The sequence below is a fragment of the Eretmochelys imbricata genome, chromosome 1, assembly GCF_965152235.1.
Source record: "Eretmochelys imbricata isolate rEreImb1 chromosome 1, rEreImb1.hap1, whole genome shotgun sequence".
In the NCBI taxonomy this organism is placed as follows: Eukaryota; Metazoa; Chordata; order Testudines; family Cheloniidae; genus Eretmochelys; species Eretmochelys imbricata.
Window position 1 is genome coordinate 188,127,043 of NC_135572.1, and position 23,545 is coordinate 188,150,587.

Sequence of the window (23,545 nt, forward strand, 5' to 3'; positions counted from 1 at the left end):
AACCCTGTGTACAGTTACCAGGGAAACCAGGCTAGCATCCCTAGGAAGAACTATAGTGAAACCTGATTTGTTAAAGAGGTTTAAACAGTGGTTTCTTAGTTGTTGAATACTTCACTTTAAGAGAGTGCACTCTTCATTACTGCTGCTCCTAATCACCAGCTGCTCTCATTCTAAAGATTTTCCTTTCAGTTCCTGAATCTTAGCCTCCTGCCAGTATTTAATACTTTATTAAAGGTTGTTGGATTGAGGTCTTCTCTGCTAGTCAGGAAGGAGCAATCCTTTTTTCTTTTTACTGTTTGTATTACGGTGTGCCCAGAAGCTCCAAGCAAAAGTGGAGCCATAATGTATACACTCTCGCAGAGAGAGAACTATGCAAACACATAGCCAGACAAAGTCCCTGCCCCTAAAAGTTTATACTCTGAATAAACAAGATCGATAAAGGTGCAAAAGGAAACAAGAGGTGAAGTGGCTTGTCCAAGTTTACCCAACAGGTCAGTAGCAAAAATGGAAATGAGGTCTCCTAGGTCCCAGTACAGTACAGGTACTTGAACCTAGGAGAGTTAGATATGAAGAGATTTCTTCTCTAGATTTGTCCCACATCCAATTTCTCTTTCTCTTGCTTCCCCTAAGAAAGGGGCATTTTCACTGAATTCAACTGAGACAAGATGTTATATTCCTTCTTTGAAAAGGACATGAGCCACTAAGTGAGTATTTTTAATTTAGAGGATACCAGGTTAATTCCTTTTTCAGGTCAAAATAAAACACCTAAGCTATGTCTACACTGCTGCTATATATGTAGGTTCTTGGGCAGTTAGCCAGAGCCACTATCCATGCTGCCTCAATCACACTCATATTTTTAGGGTACTAACTCAAGCAGAGCTAGGGTGTGTATGTCTACCCAAACTTGGAATTATACCTTCCAGCTGTAATGTATTCATACCCATAGAGTGAAATCTTTGTCTTATTGAAGCCAGTGAGAGTTTTGCCATCGATTCCCATATTATTATTATTATTATTTATTATTAATTATTTGTATTCTCATAGCACCTAAAAGCCCTAGTCATGAACCAGGATCCCATTGTGCTAGGTGCTGTATGAACACAGAACAAAAAGGCAGTCCCTTTCACCTTTAGTTTTTTCTCAAAACATAGATTCATAGATATTAAGGTCAGAAGGGACTATTATCATCTAGTCTGACCTCCTGCACAATGCAGGCCACAGAATCTCACCCACCCACTCCTGCGATAAACCTCTCACCTACGTCTGAGCTATTGAAGTCCTCAAATCATGTTTTAAAGACTTCAAGGTGCAGAGAATCCTCTGGCAAGTGACCTGTGCCCCATGCTACAGAAGAAGGCAAAAAACCCTCCAGGGCCTCTTCTAGTCTGTCCTAGAGGAAAATTCCTTCCTGACCCCAAATATGGCGATCAGCTGAACCCTGAGCATATGGGCAAGATTCACCAGCCAGATACCCAGGAAAGAATTCTCTGTAGTAACTCAGATCCCATCCCATCACAGGCCATTGGGCCTATTTACTATGAATATTTAAAGATCAATTAATTGCAAAAATCATGTTATCCCATCGTACCATCTCTTCCGTAAACTTATCGAGTTTAGTCTTGAAGCCAGATAGGTCTTTTGCCCCCACTGCTTCCCTTGGAAGGCTATTCCAAAACTTCACTCCTCTGATGGTTAGAAACCTTCATCTAATTTCAAGTCCAGACTTCCCAATGGCCAGTTTATATCCATTTGTTCTTGTGTCCGCGTTGGTACTGAGCTTAAATAATTCCTCTCCCTCTCCGGTATTTATCCCTCTGATATATTTATAGAGAGCAATCATATCTCCCCATAACCTTCTTTTGGTCAGGCTAAACAAGCCAAGCTCCTTGAGTCTCCTTTCATAAGACAGGTTTTCCATTCCTGGGATCATCCTACTAGCCCTTCTCTGTACCTATTCCAGTTTGAATTCATCCTTCTTAAACACGGGAGACCAGAACTACACACAGTATTCCAGGTGAGGTCTCACCAGTGCCTTGTATAATGGTACTAACACCTCCTTACCTCTACTGGAAATACCTCTCCTGATGCATCCCAAGACCGCATTAGCTTTTTTTCACTGCCATATCGCAGTGGCGGCTCATAGTCCTCCTGTGATCAACCAATACTCCCAGGTCCTTCTCCTCCTCCGTTACTTCTAATTGATGCGTCCCCAGCTTATAACTAAAATTCTTATTAATCCCTAAATGCATGACCTTACACTTGACACTATTAAATTTCATCCTATTACTATTACTCCAGTTTACAAGGTCATCCAGATCCTCCTGTATGATATCCCGGTCCTTCTCTAAATTGGCAATACCTCCCAGCTTTGTATCATCCGCAGACTTTATTAGCACACTCCCACTTTTTGTGCCGAGGTCAGTAATAAAAAGATTAAATAAGATTGGTCCCAAAACCGATCCCTGAGGAACTCCAGTGGTAACCTCCCTCCAGCCTGACAGTTCACCTTTCAGTATGACCCGCTGTAGTCTCCCCTTTAACCAATTCCTTATCCACCTTTCAATTTTCATATTGATCCCCATCTTTTCCAATTTAACTAATAATTCCACATGTGGCACAGCATCAAACACCTTACTGAAATCGAAGTAAATTAGATCCACTGCGTTTCCTTTGTCTAAAAAATCTGTTACGTTCTCAAAGAAGGAGATCAGGATGGTTTGGCACAATCTACCTTTTGTAAAACCATGTTGTATTTTGTCCCATTTACCATTGACTTCAATTTCCTTAACTACTTTCTCCTTCAAAATTTTTTTCCAAGACCTTGCATACTACAGATGTCAAACTAACAGGCCTGTAGTTAACCCGGATCACTTTTTTCCCCTTTCTTAAAAATAGGAACTGTCTTAGCAATTCTCCAGTCATACGGTACAACCCCTGAGTTTACAGATTCATTAAAAGTTCTTGCTAATGAGCTTGCAATCTCATGTGCCAATTCCTTTAAAATTCTTGGATGAAGATTATCTGGGCCCCCTGATTTAGTCCCATTAAGCTGTTTGAGTTTCGCTTCTACCTCAGATATAGTAATATCTACCTCCATATCCTCATTCCCATTTGTCATGCTACCATTATCCCTAAAATCCTCCTTTAGCCTTATTAAAGACTAAGGCAAAATATTTGTTTAGATATTGGGCCATGCCTAGATTATCCTTAACCTCCACTCCATCCTCAGTGTTTAGCGGTCCCACTTCTTCTTCCTTTGTTTTCTTCTTATTTATATGGCTATAGAACCTTTTACTATTGGTTTTAATTCCCTTTGCAAGGTCCAACTCTACTTGACTTTTGGCCTTTCTCACTTTATCCCTACATGTTCTGACCTTAATAAGGTAGCTTTCCTTGCTGATCGCTCTCATCTTCCACTCCCTGTATGCTTTCTGCTTTTTTCTTAATCACCTCTCTGAGATGCTTGCTCATCCAGCTTGGTCTACAACTCCTGCCTATGATTTTTTTCCCCTTTCTTGGGATGCAGGCTTCCGATAGCTTCTGCAGCTTTGACTTGAAGTAATCCCAGGCCTCCTCTGCCTTTAGATCAATAAGTTCTTCAGTCCAATCCACTTCCCTAACTAATTTCCTTAATTTTTGAAAGTCAGCCCTTTTGAAATCAAAAACCTAGTCACAGATTTATTTTTGTTTATCCTTCTGTTCAGTTTGAACTGAATTAGCTCATGATCACTTGAACCAAGGTTGTCCCCTACAACCATTTCTTCTATGAGGTCCTCACTACTCACCAAAACCAAATCTAAAATGGCATCCCCTCTAGTCGGTTCAGCAACTACTTGATGAAGGAATCCATCAGCTATCGCATCTAGGAAAATCTGAGCCCTGTTGTTATTACTAGCACTTGTCCTGCAGTCTATATCTGGGAAGTTAGTCTCCCATGATCACACAGTTTCCATTAGTGTTTACTTCATTAAAAACATTAACGAGGTCTCTATCCATATCCAAATTAGATCCTGGTGGTGTATAGCAAACCCCAAGCACTGTCACAGGGGAGGCTCTAGTAGTTCTCTTCCCCAATGTGATTTTTGCCCAGACGGACTCTGTCTTATCCATTCCATCGCTTCTTATTTCTTTACATTCTACCTCATCATTGATATACAATGCTACTCCACCACCTTTACCTTTATTTCAGTCTTTCCTAAACAGCACATACCCCTCAATAGCTGTAGTCCAGTCATGACTACTATTCCACCATGTTTCTGTTATCCGTATAATATCTGGTTTCACTTCCTGCACCAGTAGCTCTAGATCCTCCATTTTGTTACCTAGGCTCCTCGCATTGGTGTACAAACATCTTAATTTTTGCTGTTTGGCCTCACTCACATTCTTTACCCGATTAGGCAGGGTCATTCTACAGCCAGTATGACCTATTGGACTGGTATCCACACTGCCCTTCCTCCTTATGTCCATTCTCCTACCCACGACTATATCCTTTCTTACTTTTTCTTCCCTCTCCATGCTAAAATCCGGCATGGAGATTATCTGGGCATCTCCCAACCATCTCCCCCAAATTCCTGGTTTAAAGCTCTCTTAATCAGTTGTGCCAGCCTCCATCCTAGAAGTCTATTTCCCTCCCTACTCAGAGGCAGTCCATCCTGAGAGATCTGTCCTCTGTCCATGAATGCCTCCCAGTGGCCAGACATCCCAAAGCCCTCCTTATAGCACCACTGCCTGAGCCATCTGTTGATAGTCATGATCTTGTCACACCTTTGTTGCCCTTCTCTAGGAACAGGCAGAATCCCACTGAAGATCACCTGAGCCTCGATTTCCTTAAGCGTCTTCCCCAGCTTGGCATAGTCTCCCTTGATACGTTCCAACGAGAATCTACCAGTATCGTTTGTTCCCACGTGAAGGATAATTAGTGGATTCTTTCCCACTCTCTTTAGGATCCTTTTCAACCTCAGGTCTACATCCCGTATCTTAGCACCTGGAAGACAGCACACCCTTCTATTCTCTGGATCAGCTCTGGTTACAGGCCTGTCTATCCTTCTCAGTAAGGAGTCCCCGATCACGTAGACCTGTCTTTTCCTGGTGACGGTGCTAGTCTCCAGTCTATCCCCTGTTCCCTCTGGTTGTAAGTTCCTTCCATTCCTATTTTCCCTTGTAATCCTCTTCAACCAATCCTGTATCCTCCTGGGGCTCATATTTGGTGTAGTCTCCATTGACTCTTCCCCTTTTCCAATGGATTAATTGCCATCAATTCCATAACAAAAAGCTACATTAAAGCTAAGTGGTTAAACAGTCATGGCAGGAAATGCCCAGATAAAAGTTGTATCTGTACAATCTTACTCTTCACCCTATAGGTATGCATTGTTAGAACAGTCTTTATCTGTGTAGTAACATAGTATTTTATGCATACAAGACAACGATATACAATTGATGGAATCCTCCCTCATTCAATATGCGCTTTGTAGGAGATTCTCCTTGTCTTGCTTTACTCTGTTTCCCCTTCCACACGCACATTTCCTGCTCAGTTCAGAAACTTCAAAAGCACCCCTGCCATCCATGTTTGACTATTTAAACTGTGAAATGGAATGATATTGGTCATTTATGTTGCTCTTCAAAGTGAATTACAATCAGTAATGATGAGGAAACTGAGGTTAAGTGGCTTTCTCAAACTGAGAGGGACTCAGAGATATAGCTGGGACTGGAACTCAGGAGGTCTGGCTTCGGATCCTCTGCTTAAGCACTAGACCAGGGGTCGGCAACCTGCGGCACACATGCCAAAGGCAGCACGCAAGCCGATTTTCATTGGCACGCTGCTGCCAGCCGGGGTCCTGGCTGCTGCCCCTGCTCAGCCAGCTGCGAGCCTGGGTAAACGAAACCCCAGGCCGGCAGCGGGCTGAGCGGGGCCGTCAGCCGGGACTCCGGCTGTCAGAAGCCGGCGGACAGAACCCCAGACCGGCAGTGGGCTGAGCCGCTCAGCCCACCGAGCCGCTCAGCCCGCCGCTGGTCTGGGGTTCTGTCCGCTGGTGTAGTGTATTACATTTCTCCTTGTAGGAATGTGCTACTTGAGGAGCACCAGGACTGGCAGCCGTAAGTAGTACACCGTAAGTAGCACATTCCTACGGGGAGAAATTTAATACACTACACCGGCATAGGGAAGGCTGTGTCGTCCAAACAGCTGGCCCACTTCCCACCCCCTGACTGCCCCCCTCATAACCCTTGGCCCATCCAACCTCACCCCCGCTCCTCGTCCCCTGACCACCCCCTCCCGGGGCCCCCTGACTGTCCCCTTCAGAACTCTGCACCCATCCAACCCCCCAGCTCCTTGTCTCCTGACCACCACCTCCCCATCCAAACCCCCCATCCCCTGACTGCCCTGACCCCTATCCACACCCCTGACAGGCCCCCTGGGCAGGGCCGGGGCAAGGAGGTTTCACGCCCTAGGCAAAACTTCCACCTTGCCCCACGGCAGCTCCCCGCCCCCCCCCGGCAGCAGCTCCCCACCGCCGCTCCCCCAGCCCGGGGAGCCCCCCCTGTGGCAGCTTCCCGCCGCCCCCTTCCTCCCCTCGGCCCGGGGAGCCCCCCTGTGGCAGCTCCCTGCTCCAGCTCACCTCTGCTCTGTCTCCTCCCCGAGCACGCCGCCGCTTCTCCCGCCTCCCAGGCTTGCGGCGCCAATCAGGTGTTTGGCGCGCAAGCCTGGGAGGGAGAGCAGCAGAGTGGGACGGTGCTCAGGGGAGGAGGCAGAGCACAGGTGAGCTGGGGTGGGGAGCGGTTCCCCTGTGCGCTGCCCCCCCCTTACTTGCTGCAGACGGCTATCCCTGCGCCCCCCTGCCTCAGCTTAGCTCTGCTCCGCCGCCACCCCCAACCACTTGTTCGCCTAGTGGTTGCACCGGCCCTGCCCCTGGGACTCCCACACCTATCCAACCACCCCTGTTCCCCGTCCCCTTACCATGCCGCTCAGAGTATCAGGACTGGCAGCCGAAAGTAGTCCACTGTAAGTAGCACATTCCTGTGGGGAGCAATTTAATACACTACACCCAGCTCCGCTCAGCCTGCTGACGGTCTGGAGTTCTCAAAATATGTTCTCTCACCCCTTATCAAAAATTACACTACAATTAGCTTAAAAACTTGAAAACTTAAAAACTTTATATATTACAGTAATTGTTAGAAAATGTTTGATAATAAATACATAGGTTTGATGAAACAAAGGTGGTAGTTCTTATGTGCCTGTGTTTAATTTATGTTTTCAATGGTTTACCTTCTAAAAAAATCTCACATGTTTCACACCCCCAGAAAGGGCATCTCGCACCCCCAGGGGGTGCCTGCATCCTGGTTAAGAACCACTACATTAAACTGATCTGCATTTTAATTTAATTTTAAATGAAGCTTCTTAAACATTTTCAAAACCGTGTTTATTTTACATACAACAATAGTTTAGTTACATAATATAGACTTAGAGAGACCTTCTAAAACCGTTAAAATGTATTACTGACATGCGAAACCGTAAATTAGAGTCAATAAATGAAACACACCACTTCTGAAAGGTTGCTGACCCCTGCACTAGACCCTGTTCCACTTTCCATTTGAGACCAAAACTTTCTGACAGGGAAGCAAAGGGAAGCCGCAAGAGCGGTCATGTGCCCCTCCCCAGCAGCACAGTTGCATTGTTTTGGGTGCCTAGAGCAGGCACCGGAGAGGTAAATCACTATGGGGGGGCAGGGAAGGGCCTGAGGACACTCTGGCTGATGCATCCAGACCCCCTCCCCAAGCCTCACCCCCCCTACACTCAGAACCTGCCACCGAGTCCCCTGTGCCCAGAACCTTCCACTGAGCCTCATTTCCCCCCCTGCTCCCCCCGCCCGCACCCGGCTGGTGGTTCTTACCCTGCACTGGGCTCAGCTGCTAGTCCTGGTTGGGTTGATGGTGGAGAAGGAAGGCATTTCCACTGCACAGGGCGGCCAGGGCCGGAACAACCTGCAGAAATCTCCCCCTGCGTCAGGAAACGCCGCACCTTTCTGCCTCTATCGCTCCTCACCCACAGGAGAGAGGGGGTCACTGTACGGGGAGCTGTTTCCCTATCTGCCCAACCCCCATTCATCTGGACCCCCTCCATACCCAGAGCCCTCTTGCTGAGTCTCATTCCCCCCCCAGTCTCATCCAGCCCCCCACTGAGCTCCCTGCACCTGACCCTCCCCACCGTGTATCTGGACCCCCGCCAAACTCCTCTCCCTGCATCTGGACCCCCACTTCTGCACCAGACCACCCCCCTGCCAAGCCCCACCCACTGAATCCAGACCCCCATCCCTTCACCCAGACCATCCCCTGCTGAGCCCGCTGCACTCAAACCCCTACCCAGACAGGCCCCACCCCCTGTGCACCTGAACCATTCCAAGCCTCGTGCACCTGGACCCCCACCCCACAGAGCCCCACTCCCCCAGCACTCGGATCCCCCGCTCAACCCCCCCACACCCAGATCTCCTGAAGCCCCATCCCCTCACATCAGACTCTCCCTGCTGAGCCCAAACCACCTTCACCTGGACCCTCCCGCAAGAGTCCCATTTCTCCTGCATCTGGAACCCTTCAGTGAGCCCCTGTGCATCCAGATCCCCCACTGAGCTGCCCACACCCAGATTGCCCCTACACAGAACCCTCTCACCCACACCTGGATCCCACCACACTAAGCCCCTTCACATTTGGATCCTGCTGGGCTGAGCCTGCTTGCCCCATACCTGGTGTGCCTGGCACGGAGGGACAGGGCCCCAGGGTGTTTCTGGGACAGGTCCGGCACTTGCGCTGTGTCAGGGTCTGTTGCAGCCTCACCGCTGAGTCCCTGTCCTCGGAGAGGAGTAGGGGGGTGCCTGAAGGGTGATCTTCCACCTCTGTACAGCCAGTGACCTGTGCTCCTCACTGCCATGCCGGAGCCTCCACATTTATTTATTGACAAATAAAATTTTCAGAATTTTTTGTAGAATTTTAAAATTTTGTGCCTAGAATTTTTAATATTTTTGGCACAATTCCCTCAGGAGTAACTTCTTATCTTCAGTTAGAAGTTTTTAGCTATTGTTTGTTACTGTTCATAAGTTCTATTTTACAGCTTCTAATTTCTAAGTGTCTGCTTGTTGTGAAGCTTGCCAAATGTTAGCATCACAATTTCTAAACTGGTGCTAAAGATGGTAGAACAGCAAATAAATACGAAGCATTGCTTTTTCCATGTGAATATTTGAAGCATACAGATTGTATTAAGATTTATACTACATGCAGGTTCTGTTCTATTTAGGTTCTTCTGCTGTGCGCAGCATCATGATATCTGATTACCAAAGTTTTTTAACCTCAGCTTTTTAAAATGAGACTATAATTCAGTCTTCTTTCTTCAACAGGAAGAAGAGAATTTATCCAAAGATTAAAACTTGAAGCAACACTGAATGTGCATGATGGCTGTGTAAGTGATTTCTTGTATCTAAGTTTTCAGAGCTTTAAAAATGTGGTGTCCCATATCAGAGTGTGTGTGTACCTATACTTTAAAATGTATTTAGTTTGCATTTTTAAGCTGAACTGAAAATATTTACTTGCCAACACCTACATCCAGGCCCTCTGGGTTCTATTTCTTCTAAAGCAGCTGACAACAACTCAGTCCCTGAAACTGAACAATGAGCTGTGTTCTCTTCATTGCTTTAGTTATGAGGGAGGCAGTCACCTATAGCAGGGAAAACTGGACTTGGGTAGGAGCAGGAAAGTGAAGTAAGAACTAATCTTAAATAATTTCTAATGTAGTTATTTGTAGTTTAAAACACGTTCTGATATTTTAGGATTTTATTGTATTGCTTTGCTTGAGGCATTTTAGTTCTCTTCTAAGCTTAGAAATGAGGAAGGGCTGTATATTGATTATAAAAAAGGCGCAATACTGTAACCTAAAATGTGGCTGACCTTGAAAACGCAATGTGAAATGGCACAGTCACATGGCATAAAGAATAATTATGGATTTTTCTTTTAAAGTAAATATTTAACTTTTTAAATAAATCTCTACTTTTCTATATCTACCTGGTTGCAAAATTTTTCCATGCTGTGCTCATAGCCACACTTCTGCTAACTCATCATTAGATTCTGCTTCTGACAGCAGTGGCAGAAGACAGGTAGGCAGCAAATAGACTGTGTTACTCAAACTCCACAGGACTGTTTGAGCTGTAAGAGTAGGGGATACATTTGACTAAGTTCTGTGATCTAGGTGGTAGAGGTTGGCTGTTGCGGCAGGGCTTCTTTGCTGGCCTGTCATCTCTCAGCAGAGCTGAAGTTCATGTTTGTTAATGCATGTGTTTTGTTTTTCTTCTCAGAGAGGATTTTTGAAAGGTTGCTGGGGTGTTCAAGGGAAGAATGGCTTGTAAAGTCCATTATATGCAAGCTACTATGTAAATAAAAATGTTGAATTTGGGCCTTTACACAAATTAAAAAAAATAGATTCAAAATTAAGGTTCTCACAGAGCTATAATTCAGCCCCCCTGAGCATTGTGATAGGGGCTTAATTCTTGTGCCTGTTAAAGTCATAAAGTTTTCAAGCATGCAGCTGATAACCCCTTAATTTATTCATTCATAGGATGTGGTTATATCTAACCTTACTTGATTAGTGTTAGCTTAATTTCATAAGCTTAAACAGGTGACATGTTATCGATGGTTAGCTGGCTGTAGGAGAGGATGTTGAATAGGACTTGCTCTGAGTAAAAGATCTGAACTCTTCACAGGTTGTATAAGTTAATGAAGAATGGCCAATGTGAGTGGAAAAACTACCAGCTCCGTATCCTCATCGCCACCTAAATGTGAACTCAGAAATCTTATGCTGCTATGAGAATGATCGGCTGCTGTTTGCAGCATGAATGTTTGATGGATGTGTGCCCCTTGCATGCTAATGAATAAGGAAACCAACATAAATGGTCAGACCATTATTTTCAAATGCTAGTAACTTAATTTCAAAAAATATTTCAGACTTAAAACTCTTATTCCAGGGGTTCTCAAACTGTGGCTCGGGACCCCTCATGGGGTCGTGAGGCTATTACATGCGGGGTCGTGAGCTGTCAGCCTCCACCCCAAACCCTGCTTTGCCTCCAGCATTTATAATGTTAAATATATAAAAACGTGGTTTTAATTTATTATAATTAAAAATATTTATTTATTTATTTATCAGGATTGCTGTGTGAAAAGGGTCACCAGTAAAAAAAAAAAAAAAGTTTGAGAACCACTGTCTTATTCTGAGCTACACATGGTTGAGTTTAAAGCTCTTAAACAAAGAGCACCTTCACATATACTTAATATCTATTCAGTTACATACTCAAATTACTGAACACATTTTCTTCAGATTTACCAGAATAGTTACCTTTTTGACTGGGACTGAAATAAGAATTTTAACTTAGAAGATACATTTTATGAGAATCATAAAAGACTTAAAAAAAAAAAAAAAAGGTATGGAATTGCCATGTCTCAGGATTGTGATAAGTAATGTTGTGATATTTATTGTTACAGTTGTAAGGTAATGAACGATACACATGATTTTGGTCGAAATTTTCCAGTTTAGTACTGAAATTAATCCATCATGTGGATTTGTATAAAATAAAGTATAATTTTATTTCAGAGTCTCTTCAAAGTATGAAAATGTGTTAGAAATCATTATATATGGAGTGAGTAGTGATGTTTACCATTAAGACTGCATTAGTTTTTTCATTAAGAAAGGTCCTTTTTTAGTTGTTTATAACCTTATCAAATACTCATCTTTTGGGCTGAAATATTCCAAATCTGGTCTCTTCTTGAAGGTGAATTCTTTTTAAAATGTGAATAAAAATGTTCTGCAATTTTCAGGTACAAGAAAATGGGGTCAAGGTTGGGGGGATACTTTAACCATTACAAAAAAAAAAAAATCTAAGAATAGATACAGCTGCCCAGTGGAGAGTGAGAAAAACTTGAAATTTGCCATGGAAATGGTTTGTGGGATAGACATGGGCCTTATGGAGGTCTGGTGAAGATGCATTTTGAATTGGCAATGTTAGGATTTTAAAAATGTACTTTGCTCATGCATTTTTTTTAAGTGAACAGCATAGTTTTTTAATGACAATCTCCTAATGTTCTTTTGGCATTCTCTCTCTCTCTGTGTGTGTGTGTGTAAAATTTTGAGTGGATTCTCCTTATTTTAAAGGTGCCCTTCAGAATCCTGACTTACTTCATATGATTCTTGGAGGAAGGAAGCAATAAGAGCCCTTGCCTCATTAGTACACATCTCTTGCAGGACACAGCTTTTTATTGCTCCACATGATGAAATTTTCTTTGCATTGTCACTTTTCTTTTATAAAAACTTAGAAATGCCATCTAAACAAAAGAATATTGAAGTTGCAGAATCAAATTGCCAAAGGCTTTGATTACATGAGCATGCTTTTTTTCCCTGACAGGACTCCTGCCTCACTCAGTGTGTATTTCAACTGTGTGGAGAGAATGTGGTGGATGTCCTAATGGATCTTTTATTTTTGGTCAAAAATAATTTGAACTTGCATCAGTGGCACACACAGTACTCTGGGGGCACTCATTAGTCAGTATGGCTGATGTTTAGTGGATGAGGCAGGACTTCATGTTGAAAAGTGAGAATAAGGATAAATATTGAAGAACTGTCTCATTACACATCATGCAGTCTGCATGTTGAATGAAGCATGAGTCATGGGGGAGAAACAGTATGTGAGCATGTAATTAAAAATTGTGATATAATACATAGAATCTTAGAAATAGAGGGCTGGATTAAATATACCTAGACCATCCCTCACAGATGTTTCACAGATGTTTGTCTAACCTGTTCTTAAGAACTTCCAATTATGGGATTTCACCTGTTTCCATGCTTGACTATTCTTATAGTTGGAATTTTTTCCTAATATCTAGCTCAGCAGTTCTCAAACTCCATTGCACCGTGACTCCCTTCTGACAACAACAATTAATATGGGTTGGTGAGGGAGGATGTGGGGACAGAACCTGAATCCCGCTGTTCCTGGCTAAAGCAGTCATGCTTCGGCTTCAGCCCCAAGTCCCAGCGAGTCTAACAGCGTCCCTAAGGATCCCATTAAAATGGGGTCCCAACCCACAGTTTGAGAACTGCTGATTAAATCTCCCTTGCTGCAAACTAAGCTGATTAATTGTTTTCTATGTCCACAAAAGGTAGGACAAGAAGTAATCACTCTCCAGTTTATATTTTAAAACAGTTATCAAATCCCCGCCCCCTCAGTCTTCAATATAATAAACATGCCCGATTGTTTCAACCTTTCCTTTTAGGTCATGTTTTCTAAACACCTTACATTTTTGTTCCCATTCGTCCACATCCTTCTTAAAGTGTGCTGCCCCTACTGGACACATTACTCCATCTGAGGCCTCATCGGTGCTAAGCAGAGCAGAACAGTTACCTCCTGTGTCTTATGTACTGTTAACACATCCCACAATGATGGTTGCGTTTTTCGCAACAGCATTGCTTTGTTGGCTTATATTCAATTTGTGATCCACAATAACCCCCAGATCCTTTTCTGCTGTACCACTGCCTAGCCAGTTATTCCCCGTTTTGTGTTTATGCATTTGATTACATGTACATATGGGGGAAGAGTGAAAGTTGCATGGCTATTTCCTGACTTTGCAACTCCTTGTGATGGTAATTAAAAAAAAAAAAAAATAGAGCAGTGGTTCCCAAACTTGTTTCGCCGCTTGTGCAGGGAAAGGCCCTGGAGGGCCTGACAGGTTTGTTTACCTGCCGTGTCCGCAGGTTAGGCCGATCGTGGCTACCAGTGGCCGTGGTTAGCTGCTCCAGGCCATGGGAGCCGCTGGAAGCGGCAGTCAGTATATCCCTCGGCCCGTGCTGCTTCCAGCCGCTCCCATTGGCCTGGAGCAGCGAACTGTGGCCAGTGGGAGCCGCGCTTGGCTGAACCTGCGGATGCGGCAGGTAAACAAACCGGCCGGGCTTGCCAGGGGCTTTCCCTGAACAATCGGCGTCCCAAGTTTGGGAAATACTGATATAGAGGGATATGTGTTGTGTACTATACTTATTTTTTCCTCTCCAGGTACTGCACCTGATTTACACCATAAATGAGAACTTAAATTAGTGTAGCGTGACCTAGTGTTAGGATCTAGGGTTTAATTTTACTTCTTGGAAGAGTGATATTCCCTTCTTCTCCCTTTTCCTTCCATTTCTTCTCTTGGGATACTTAAATATTCTAAACAGCCTATTGTAGATGAAGGTGTGTATGGGTGTGTGTGTAAATTGTCCAGAAGAGCAAGCAGTAGTGGGTATCTACTGAGTGGGATATTAGTTTTTTTCTGATCTACTCCTTTTGGGAATTAGTCCTACAGAGTGGTCTATGAAGATGAAAGGTAGGACTGTTCGTTAGGGTAATACAGAGATTTGGGCCAGCTGTTGAGAGGGTTTTCCCTCTGAGCACTGATAAATACAGTGTGGTAGTTAATCACAACTGCTGGAAGAAGCAGTGGTCTCTGATTATAATATGGGCCTGTTGCATTAAGGGCCTTTAACTTGCAAATCATCAGTAGCAAAATCAAGAAGTGGATTTAGTAGTGAATGAGAAACCAGTGCAAGTTGTGGATCACCAGCATATGTTCTTTCAGGTAATCATAATAAAGTGGCTTCTTCATGAACTTATCTGGGGCTAGGCAGAAAGTATTATATTTGTCTAACCTGGAGCTGATGTATGGATGAACCAGTGCAGTCACATCATCATCCAAGAGGAATGACTGAAGTCTTCTTGCTGTGTTGTTGTGGGGTGCCATTATTAGGATCATCACTATTGTTTTTTTCATTCTGTCTGCATGTCTGTTCTTTAACAAAGTATCTTCTTCCCTGTTCTGTCTTTTAACAACTACCTCCTATTATTCTTTTTGCTGGCTCTCCTCCCTCGTGTGTGTGTGTGTGTATAGATAGGAAGATAGATTCATAATAATTTTGCTGCTTCCTTCTTTTTTGAAAATTTTTATCTTTTTCCTCTTCAGTGCCTTTTTATTCACCATTAGTGGGCTCCTCCGGAGCAGCAGTAGCATCCTTCATGTGGAAGGGGCTGTAGATGGAAAATAACTAGCATGCTGGTCTCTTTTTTTTTTTTTTTTTTTTGCAGCCAGCTGGCTCTGTGAAGTTGTGCTGTGCTTGACCACTTTGCTGAGCTACTGCTGTTCATCAGTCAGATTACTGTAATGTTAAATAGATATGTAGGCTGAATCAGTGCCTCTCTCATTGTGGATGTTTGTACCCATAGCTCATCTGGATCAATGAATCCTTATTTTGTTAAGGAAAATTATAGTATTTTCATGTTCTAAAATGAATTAATTACATTTAGCAAAAGTTGTTTTCCCTATTGAGAGCTTAGAAAAATATTCAAATAGCTGAAATAATTTTTTTCCAACTTTTAACTAAAACAGATGTTACCTTTTGGGCTCAGACTGGGAATGAGACAATCTAGCCCAAAAGAAGATATTTTTAACAAGTTATGTACGTATTAAAATAAGGGTTTAGAATGAAAATGCTTTCTTGGCCTTGATTAGTGTCACCACTAATACAGTACTCTAAAGAATCATCATAGTTGAGCACTCCAAAACCTCAGTCAAGACTTGGTGTTGTCACTGACCTTGAATAGCTCCTTGGGAGTACAAGATGTTGACGGGGACACTGCATCAGGCAGTGTTCAAGTATTTGCCTAGGCTCTCCTCATTCACATTTGGGTTTGTTTCTCCATTTCCACTTGATCATATTGTCACCTGCTACCTCAGCTCTCACTGATTAGAGTACACCAATTTTTTTGTTGGAGGTCAGTGCCTGGAGGGAATTGTTTTGAAGGAACCAGGTTCTCCAAGATCATTGGTACTTCCTGCCATTTTGTTACTATGTAGATTCTAACAGTGGTATTTTGGGGTAAGGGATTTTCAGAGGCAGATCTCTTTCTGGACTTCAGCCTCTTAGGTAGTAGAATGTGTCTATGCAGTGGATGTCTTGGATCATGTACCTGCTTTCATATCTCCTTCTTACTGAAGGCATCCTGCCTATCTGGTGGTGGTGAAATCTCAGTAAGGCACTACAGCGACAGTGTGGGAGTCGGTTTCAAAATCCTTGTGATGATCCCTCAGGACAGATGAGTTCAGTATCAGTTTTGTGCATAGCTTGAAAGTGACCATACTGGGGCAAAGTACTCTGCAGTTTAATAACACAGGGCGTCTGGTTGCTCAGAATGTTTTGGCATCAGCTCCCTGTTCTGTGTTAGCCAGTTTGTGGAGAACACGATTCCTGGAGTTTAATTTCTTATTTAGCATCTTGATATGCTCTTTGAATATTAGTGTTTGTTTTAATGTGACCCCCCAGGTATACCCATATGTTTATAGTACTCAAGGATTGTACCATCACACAATATCTGGAGTTTTTGCTTGGCCGGATGGTGCTTCAAGGGGAAGGAGCACACTTGTGTCTTGCTAGTATTGGCATGCAGGAACCACATATGACAGTATTTTCCAAGTATACTCAGGGAACCAATTAAAATGTGCTCAGTGTCCTCATATCTTTTTTTATTGGGTAACGATGCAAAGATCAGCTGCATAAATGAAATACTTGTACGTTGGAATTCAGGTTGATATGTTTAGACCAGTGGTTCTCAAACTTTTTTTTTCACGGACCACATGAAAATTGCTGAGGGTCTCGGTGGATCACTTAATGATCTTTCCAAATGTTGTTTGTACCATTAGCTAACTATTGTAAAGCGCTTTAGACAAAAGCACTATATAGAAAATACCCCTTCAGTCAGCTGCCCCTAGGTCCTCTGCCAATCTGCCCTGGAAGAAAATTCCTTCCCGACCCCAAATATGGCAATCAGCTAAACCCTGACCATGTGGGCAAGACTCACCAGCCAGACCCCCAGGAAAGAATTCTCTGTAGTGACTCAGATCCCACCCCATCTAACATCCTATCACAGGCCATTGGGCATATCTACTGCTAATAGTTGAACAATTAATTGCCAAGATTAGGCTGTTCCATAAACTTATCAAGCTTAGTCTTGAAGCCAGATTTGTCTTTTGTCCCCACTGCTGTTCCAGAGCTTCACTCCTCTGATGGTTAGAAACCTTTGTCTAATTTCAAGTCTAAACTTCTTGATGGCCAGTTTATATCCATTTGTTCTTGTGTCCACGTTGGTACTGAGCTTAAATAATTCTTCTGCCTCCATGGTATTTATCCCTCTGATATATTTATAGATAGCAATCATAATAGTAATAGTTCACTAGATATGCCATTGAGTCCAATTGCCTTTCCACATTTCAGAGTTTTCATGGCTATTGTCAGCTCCTCTATGTTGAGCTGCTCATTATGGACCTCACTATCTCAGAGGAGTGAGTGAAGTTTCTGTTTAACTGAACTCTTAAGACATATTACTGTGATAGTCCAAACTTTCTATTTTTCTGTATTTGAGTTTTACATCTTCATTGGTAATACTGTAATGTTGTGGTGGGGGAGGGGGGGGCTAAGGAAAAACTTACAAGGAAATAAAATACCAAGTGCTCCCACCCTCATTTGTTTCCTTACTGGAATAACATCATCGCAGTCTTCTCATAGGTGAGATCTGGGAAGGTTTTTGCAGTTCTATATGGGCTTTTCACCAGGTTTATGAGAAAGTATGGCCTCTGTGAGTGTGTTCATGTTAGCCAGATCCTGAATACTTAGTGCTTTGAAGATGCGATAATGAGAACTTTGTGACCCCAAATTCAGAGCACTCTGTAGAATGAAATACATTCTAGGGAGTAAAACACCCAAGTACATCAAATTATAGGTGCTAGAAACTCTATTGAAAGGCTTACTTTATCTGAGGGGACCCTTGTGATGCCACAGGGACCAAAGAAGGCAATTCAGAGTCTAGAAAGGTGGGTGTGGGAAGGGGTCCAAAACCTGGAATGCTCTGTATTAGCCAAATAACTATTTTTACGAAAGACTACTGAATTTAGTCAACTGCTGAATTTTAAGCATCAATTTCCTAGTTAGCTGAGCACATATGTATAAATGTTATTTTAAAAGTGCACATTAGTTCGCATAATAAACAGCAAATTAAACTCTGTTGCCTGAGGTATGTGCTTATAGGGAGATGCAGGAGCATGGTGTATATATGAAGAATGTTACAGAATACATTAGACCGAGTACTGAGAGATGCCAACATGTTTCAAGCAGGTGGACTCTCATCAAACAATTTGTTAAAAATCACAGCTTTTTTTATGCTAACAACTCAGATTTAATGACTTAAGAGATCTTGTTGGAATCAACTGTTAGAATATACTTTTCAGTGTCTATAGAAATGTTGACTTTTTGATATTGTGTGTGTGTGTAAACTTTTTTACAGTCATTTTAAGTTTTGATATGAATAAGAATATAAGTAAAAGATTAATTTTTTCAGCCTGGTGTGTTAACTAATTTTTCTCAATAATACATTAAAGGCCTGATTTTTGTTTTTTTCATTGGAGGTATGGTTTGGCCTTAACTTCACACACTGTGCAAGTTTGGACCTGAACACACTACACTTTTCTTTCACTATCAAGTGCATATCAATTCAGATTCTCAACACCTACATGCACATTTAATAGAATTTTTGTTTGCAAACCCCATCACCTGCATGTGCAGGTGGCTAGCCTCGGGAAAGCATGTGTGTGCAAGGTGTGGCCAAGTAGTGAAAATCAGGTCTCTGAACAGATTTAAGCACTCCTGTGTATTTTGAAGTTGTTTAAGTAACTTTATGATTCCATTTTCATATCTAGATATTTCTTGGCTATTTTATTTTCTATTTTAAATATTTTTCCTATTAAATATTTTTGTTTAAATATTTCAAACAGGTGAATACAATTTGCTGGAATGATACAGGAGAATATATATTGTCAGGTTCAGATGACACCAACCTCATAATTAGCAATCCCTACAGCAGAAAGGTAAGTTTACTTTCTGGATAGTCAATATTTTACAGTATTTCCCCAAAATCTATCTGCCCTTGTTTTAAACATCTCTACTCCAATTTATAGGAGGGAAGCATTGCATAGTTATGTACCACACTGACAACTTGTTAAGAGCCAGAGGGTTGCACTTACATTAGTTTACGTAAAATGGAGTAGGTTGCAGTTGCAATCATGAAAGCATGGCCCATGGAGACTGCCCTGTTTCAGCTTGGTTTACCATGCCTATCTCTAGCACTAACTTTTGTTACATAATTAACACGTACAAATTATAAATACACAAAATGCATAATACTTAATGCACAAAGCAGCATGGACTGCTTATACATGAGATGGTACAAATGCTAATCTCCTTATAGCATCTCTTCTGTTTTCATCCACTCCCTTCTCTAAAACTGGAGGCAAGGGAGAAGCTTTTCATTGTACTCTAAAAGTTTGAGAAATCTGGACTCCGTTGGTTCAAGCTGGGAATAGAGTTCAACTTCCTGAACCAGCCTTGTTTTTTTTTTTATGCTAAGAGATTGCTGGCATTAATGACTTTTCTGATCACAACTGTGGCAGTATCCTAGGTAAGAAGTGCTGTTAAGTAGGCAGTTCCTAAACTATTTTGGATTTTATCAGTAACAAACAGTTTAAAGTTGTGTCTCAGCATAGAATGTGGCGGTGTTCCAATGAAGATCGAGCACTGCAGGCTGAACCTGTAGTCTCCAGGAGCCTGATTTACTTATTAAAGTGAAAGTTAGCTAAGTGTTGTATTGCAAAATTCATTGGGATGGAAGTTGGCTCCTTTTATAGCTTTGAGAATAATTGTAGGAGTGAAAACCTAATATTTGTACAATGTTGATTTTTTTTTCTTCTGACTTACTGACTTTCCTTAAGTCAGGAAACTTATTACATTTTTTAAGTGCAGCTGTAAAGGTACTTTAAAGTATTTGTGTGTGGCTGATGCCTTTCTGGTATTTTGGATGAAAGAGATTAAATGGGTTAGTTCCCTTAAATTTTGAAAAAAGAAAAGGAGTACTTTGTTAGTCTCTAAGGTACCACAAGTACTCCTTTTCTTTTTGCGGATACATACTAACACGGCTGGTACTCTGAAACCTTAAATTTTGAGATGCTGCAAATTAAAAGTAGTAATTAGTATTCAAAATGACGTTACATTATATGTGGGGGGAAAGGGGAAGAGGTTTATATTGAACTAGGAAGAGCCAAGTGGGAGGTGGGAAGTGCAATGTAGATTTCTGCTCTGCCAAATTATCTGTCTCTCATCAAAGGAGCTGTAGTGCAATGACCCTCAGTAAGTTCATGAAACAACTTTTCCCCTGTACCAAAATTCTTGTAGCTTATGACTGCATCTCCTCTGTGAAGAACTATTGGGGTTTTTCAGAACAGATATACTTTGTGGCACTTATAGACTCATAGATATTAAGGTCAGAAGGGACCATTATGATCATCTAGTCTGACCTCCTGCACAATGCAGGCCACAGAATCTCACCCGCCCACTCCTGCAATAAACCTCTCACCTATGTCTTAATAGCGAAGTCCTCAAATCATGGTTTAAAGACTTCAAGGTGCAGAGAATCATCCAACAAGTGACCCGTGCCCCATGCTACAGAGGAAGGCGAAAACCCCCCAGGGCCTCTTCCAATCCTTCCCACCACAGCAGTGTTCCTGCTCAGCCCCCTCTTTTCTCAGTGGGGATGGGACCAAATACCAATAATAATGCTTGAAAGTTAACGTCTGTATGGGAGCTAAGTGGGAAATAGACAGTTATAGGGCCATAGAGGCTTGGATTGGCAAGTGGAGGGACAGGAGTGCTTGGCTACCTAAGATGCTGTAGTGGGAGAATATCTATAGGGTGAGGCCTGGGGGCCATTCATGCCTCCAGTCATGTCTTTTCCCCCACCTATCATTAATGCCTCTTGGCCTTAGAGAAATATCTTTCTCTACTGCTGGTGCTAGTCTGATAAACCTCTTCTGAGTCTTTCAGACCAGTATTCCTGCTGGCAAAGTACAGATGGTTCTGTTGTGGAGTAAGGTGCCTCAGGAACAGAGTTGGTAGTTCTACTGCTGACTTAAACTCAGTTGCATGCCTCCTGTTTCCCCTCCCTCTTGTCATGTTGGGAGGTAGTGGAAGAGAGGAGAAAATTACAGTTGGACTGTCTGATAGAAGCTGTTCCCCAAGGCACCTGCTCTGGCTGGTAAACCTCCTGTAGTTCATTAGGAAGGGAGAAAGGTTAGTCAGACTGCTGTGGGGAGGAGGGAAGAAATTTCCCAAAGCCGAGGGGGATGTTAGTGTGGGGTGAGGTGAATGAACAGTTCTGGGTCAGAGCAAGAGATACTTAAATGATGATTAATCTGAAGTCATTATTGTATTAATAATCCGTCAATTTAAAAATCAAACTTCTGGTCTTCTGGATGTAATTTTCTTACATATTATTGCTACAATCAACACCTAAGTTTCCTATGATTGAAAGATCAGAGGAATTACTTTTTCTGGTTTTGATTTATGTTGTGTTCAGCCAATTTTACTTTTTCCCTATTTGTGTGGGCCTTTTACATAGTAACAGAGAGAGAGGGTTGTTTTTTTTTCCTCCATAAGACAATATCATAAAACCACAAAACCTAGCAGTGGGATTTGAGGGTAGGAGTGTTGTACCTGAAACTACTCTTAAAACTTAATGTTTGAAGTTGACTGTATTTCAAATTGATGGTGACGTTTTTCGTTCTAAGGTGTGTGTAAATGTATTCAAGGCCACTGTTTTGTCTTTAGATCGGAGAAGACTAAGCTTTTCTCTATAATAGTAAAGTGCAGTGGTTTAACTAAATCTATTTCAAAAATTGATCTAGTGAAACCACTACAGATCACTAATGTAGAAGCACTTGATCTAAATTGATGTAAACAAAGGTTAAACTAGTTCGTTAGTAACTTGCCTCGTGTAGGTAAGGCCTAGGCTTTTAGCTCTCGCTAGCTAAGCTTTTTTTATATCAAGGTTTAACCTAAAACCATTTTTATATTGAAGGTAGTGTCTGCTGGGTTTGTAATTCAGGGTTGGGTGAGTGGAGAGAATGCTTATCTTCACAGCATAATAGTTCATGCTCAACAGTAAGTAGCAGTTTGATTCAAGTCTTATAACAGTGTGTCATCACCTCCCAAATTAGCAGAGCCCTGGGCTGGGTTTTCAGAGAAATTAAATGCAGGAAATAGGGGTTGCATAAATGTAAATGCTTTATTATGTCTTTTCCTTGTGATCTTGACTTTCCATTTTTGTTCAGTGAAAATGTTTGTTTTACCTGTCTGGTCCCAAGACTGGGTGATGTCATTGGCCAAACTCTCTGAGAAAGATCATGTTTAATCCTGGTATTGGTGGGCAGTGAAGTTGGGTTCCTGGGAGGTGTATCTGGCTCTCATGGGTTGTAGTCTTTATAGGTTGCCACTCTGAGAAGAAGCTGGAGTGGCCTGATGATGGAGTGGGAACACTGGGGGCTCATTGTGTTAATTGCTGTGGCTGGATGGGGAAAGCAAAAGGAGGAATCAGTAGTCATGTTTCTCTCTTCCCCATCTGCTGCTTCTGATGGAAATGAGGCTCTTAACAGCCTGCACCCCCTAATGAAAGGGCTTTTAGAAGGTCAGAGCAAGGATGGCAAGTCATGACTCCTGCGTTCTGTGACTTGCTGTGCGGTCTTGGATAAAGAACTTACCTCACTGTGTCTGTATACCCATCTATTACATGCAGATAAAGTTCTTTGGGATCATCAATGAAAGACTATTAAAATCCAAAGTGTCTTTGGATGTCCCACACTTTCTGCTTCTTGAATGTAAGATTAGAGTACCATCTCTGTATTTAGGGGGATAAAAATCATGCAGTGAGCTCCTCAGGATGGTCTTTGCCTCTGTTTGGAAAGCACGTAGCAGATTGTGCATGTTACTGAGAATAATGTCCAAAAGATTTGCCACATTTTAAGTAGCATTATTATTGTTAATGCATGTTCATAGCACTAACCCTCACCTGCTCCTCCACAATGTCATCCTGATTTCTATTCTTGGTCTCCCCACACACCTTAATCCCAGATTTCAGAATTGGGGTTAAACCATTTTGTTAACTTTTCCATCACTTTGTATAGGTGTCTTTCTTAAATCTTCATCTATAGTACTACTAATAGTACATCTCATAGCAGTATTAGATGACAGATAAAAAATGCCTGTTACACTAGCATGTGTACTATTGCTACAACTTGTGGAACTGCAGTGGTGGGAGATTTTAAGAGTGTAGATGAGGTCCATACATATGGATCTCTTCTTACCTCGGCTGTCTGTTAATTATATTTTGCTGCGAGACCAGTGCAAGTTTACTCCTGGGGGAATTTTGCACCGCTGTGCACATGCAGAATTCATCTGTCTCGCATAATTTTATTTTTTTCTGCAGAAAATACATTCTGCCCAAGAAGTGTTGCAGTTACACCTTTTCTCCATCAGAGGCCTCTGTAGCGCCATAACAACCAACAGCATGAATGAAGCAGGCTGTTCTGGTGCCGCAGCGGCTTGTGATGGGGAAAAAGGTGGAAC

The 23,545-nt window shown here is 42.4% G+C and overlaps 1 protein-coding gene across 4 annotated transcripts in view; it reads left to right on the plus strand.

The window, feature by feature from the left end:
• DCAF6 (DDB1 and CUL4 associated factor 6) overlaps positions 1–23,545 on the plus strand; it is a 165,158-nt gene that overhangs the window by 23,140 nt on the left and 118,473 nt on the right. For 3 of the 4 annotated variants that reach the window (XM_077820404.1, XM_077820412.1, XM_077820420.1), the window contains exons 2-3: positions 9,381–9,442; positions 18,868–18,960. In XM_077820404.1, coding sequence (XP_077676530.1) covers positions 9,381–9,442; positions 18,868–18,960 — 155 coding nt within the window. Of the gene's footprint in view, positions 1–9,380; positions 9,443–10,740; positions 10,926–18,867; positions 18,961–23,545 lie in introns of those variants that run through there. The other variant, XM_077820426.1, reaches the window with a different exon arrangement.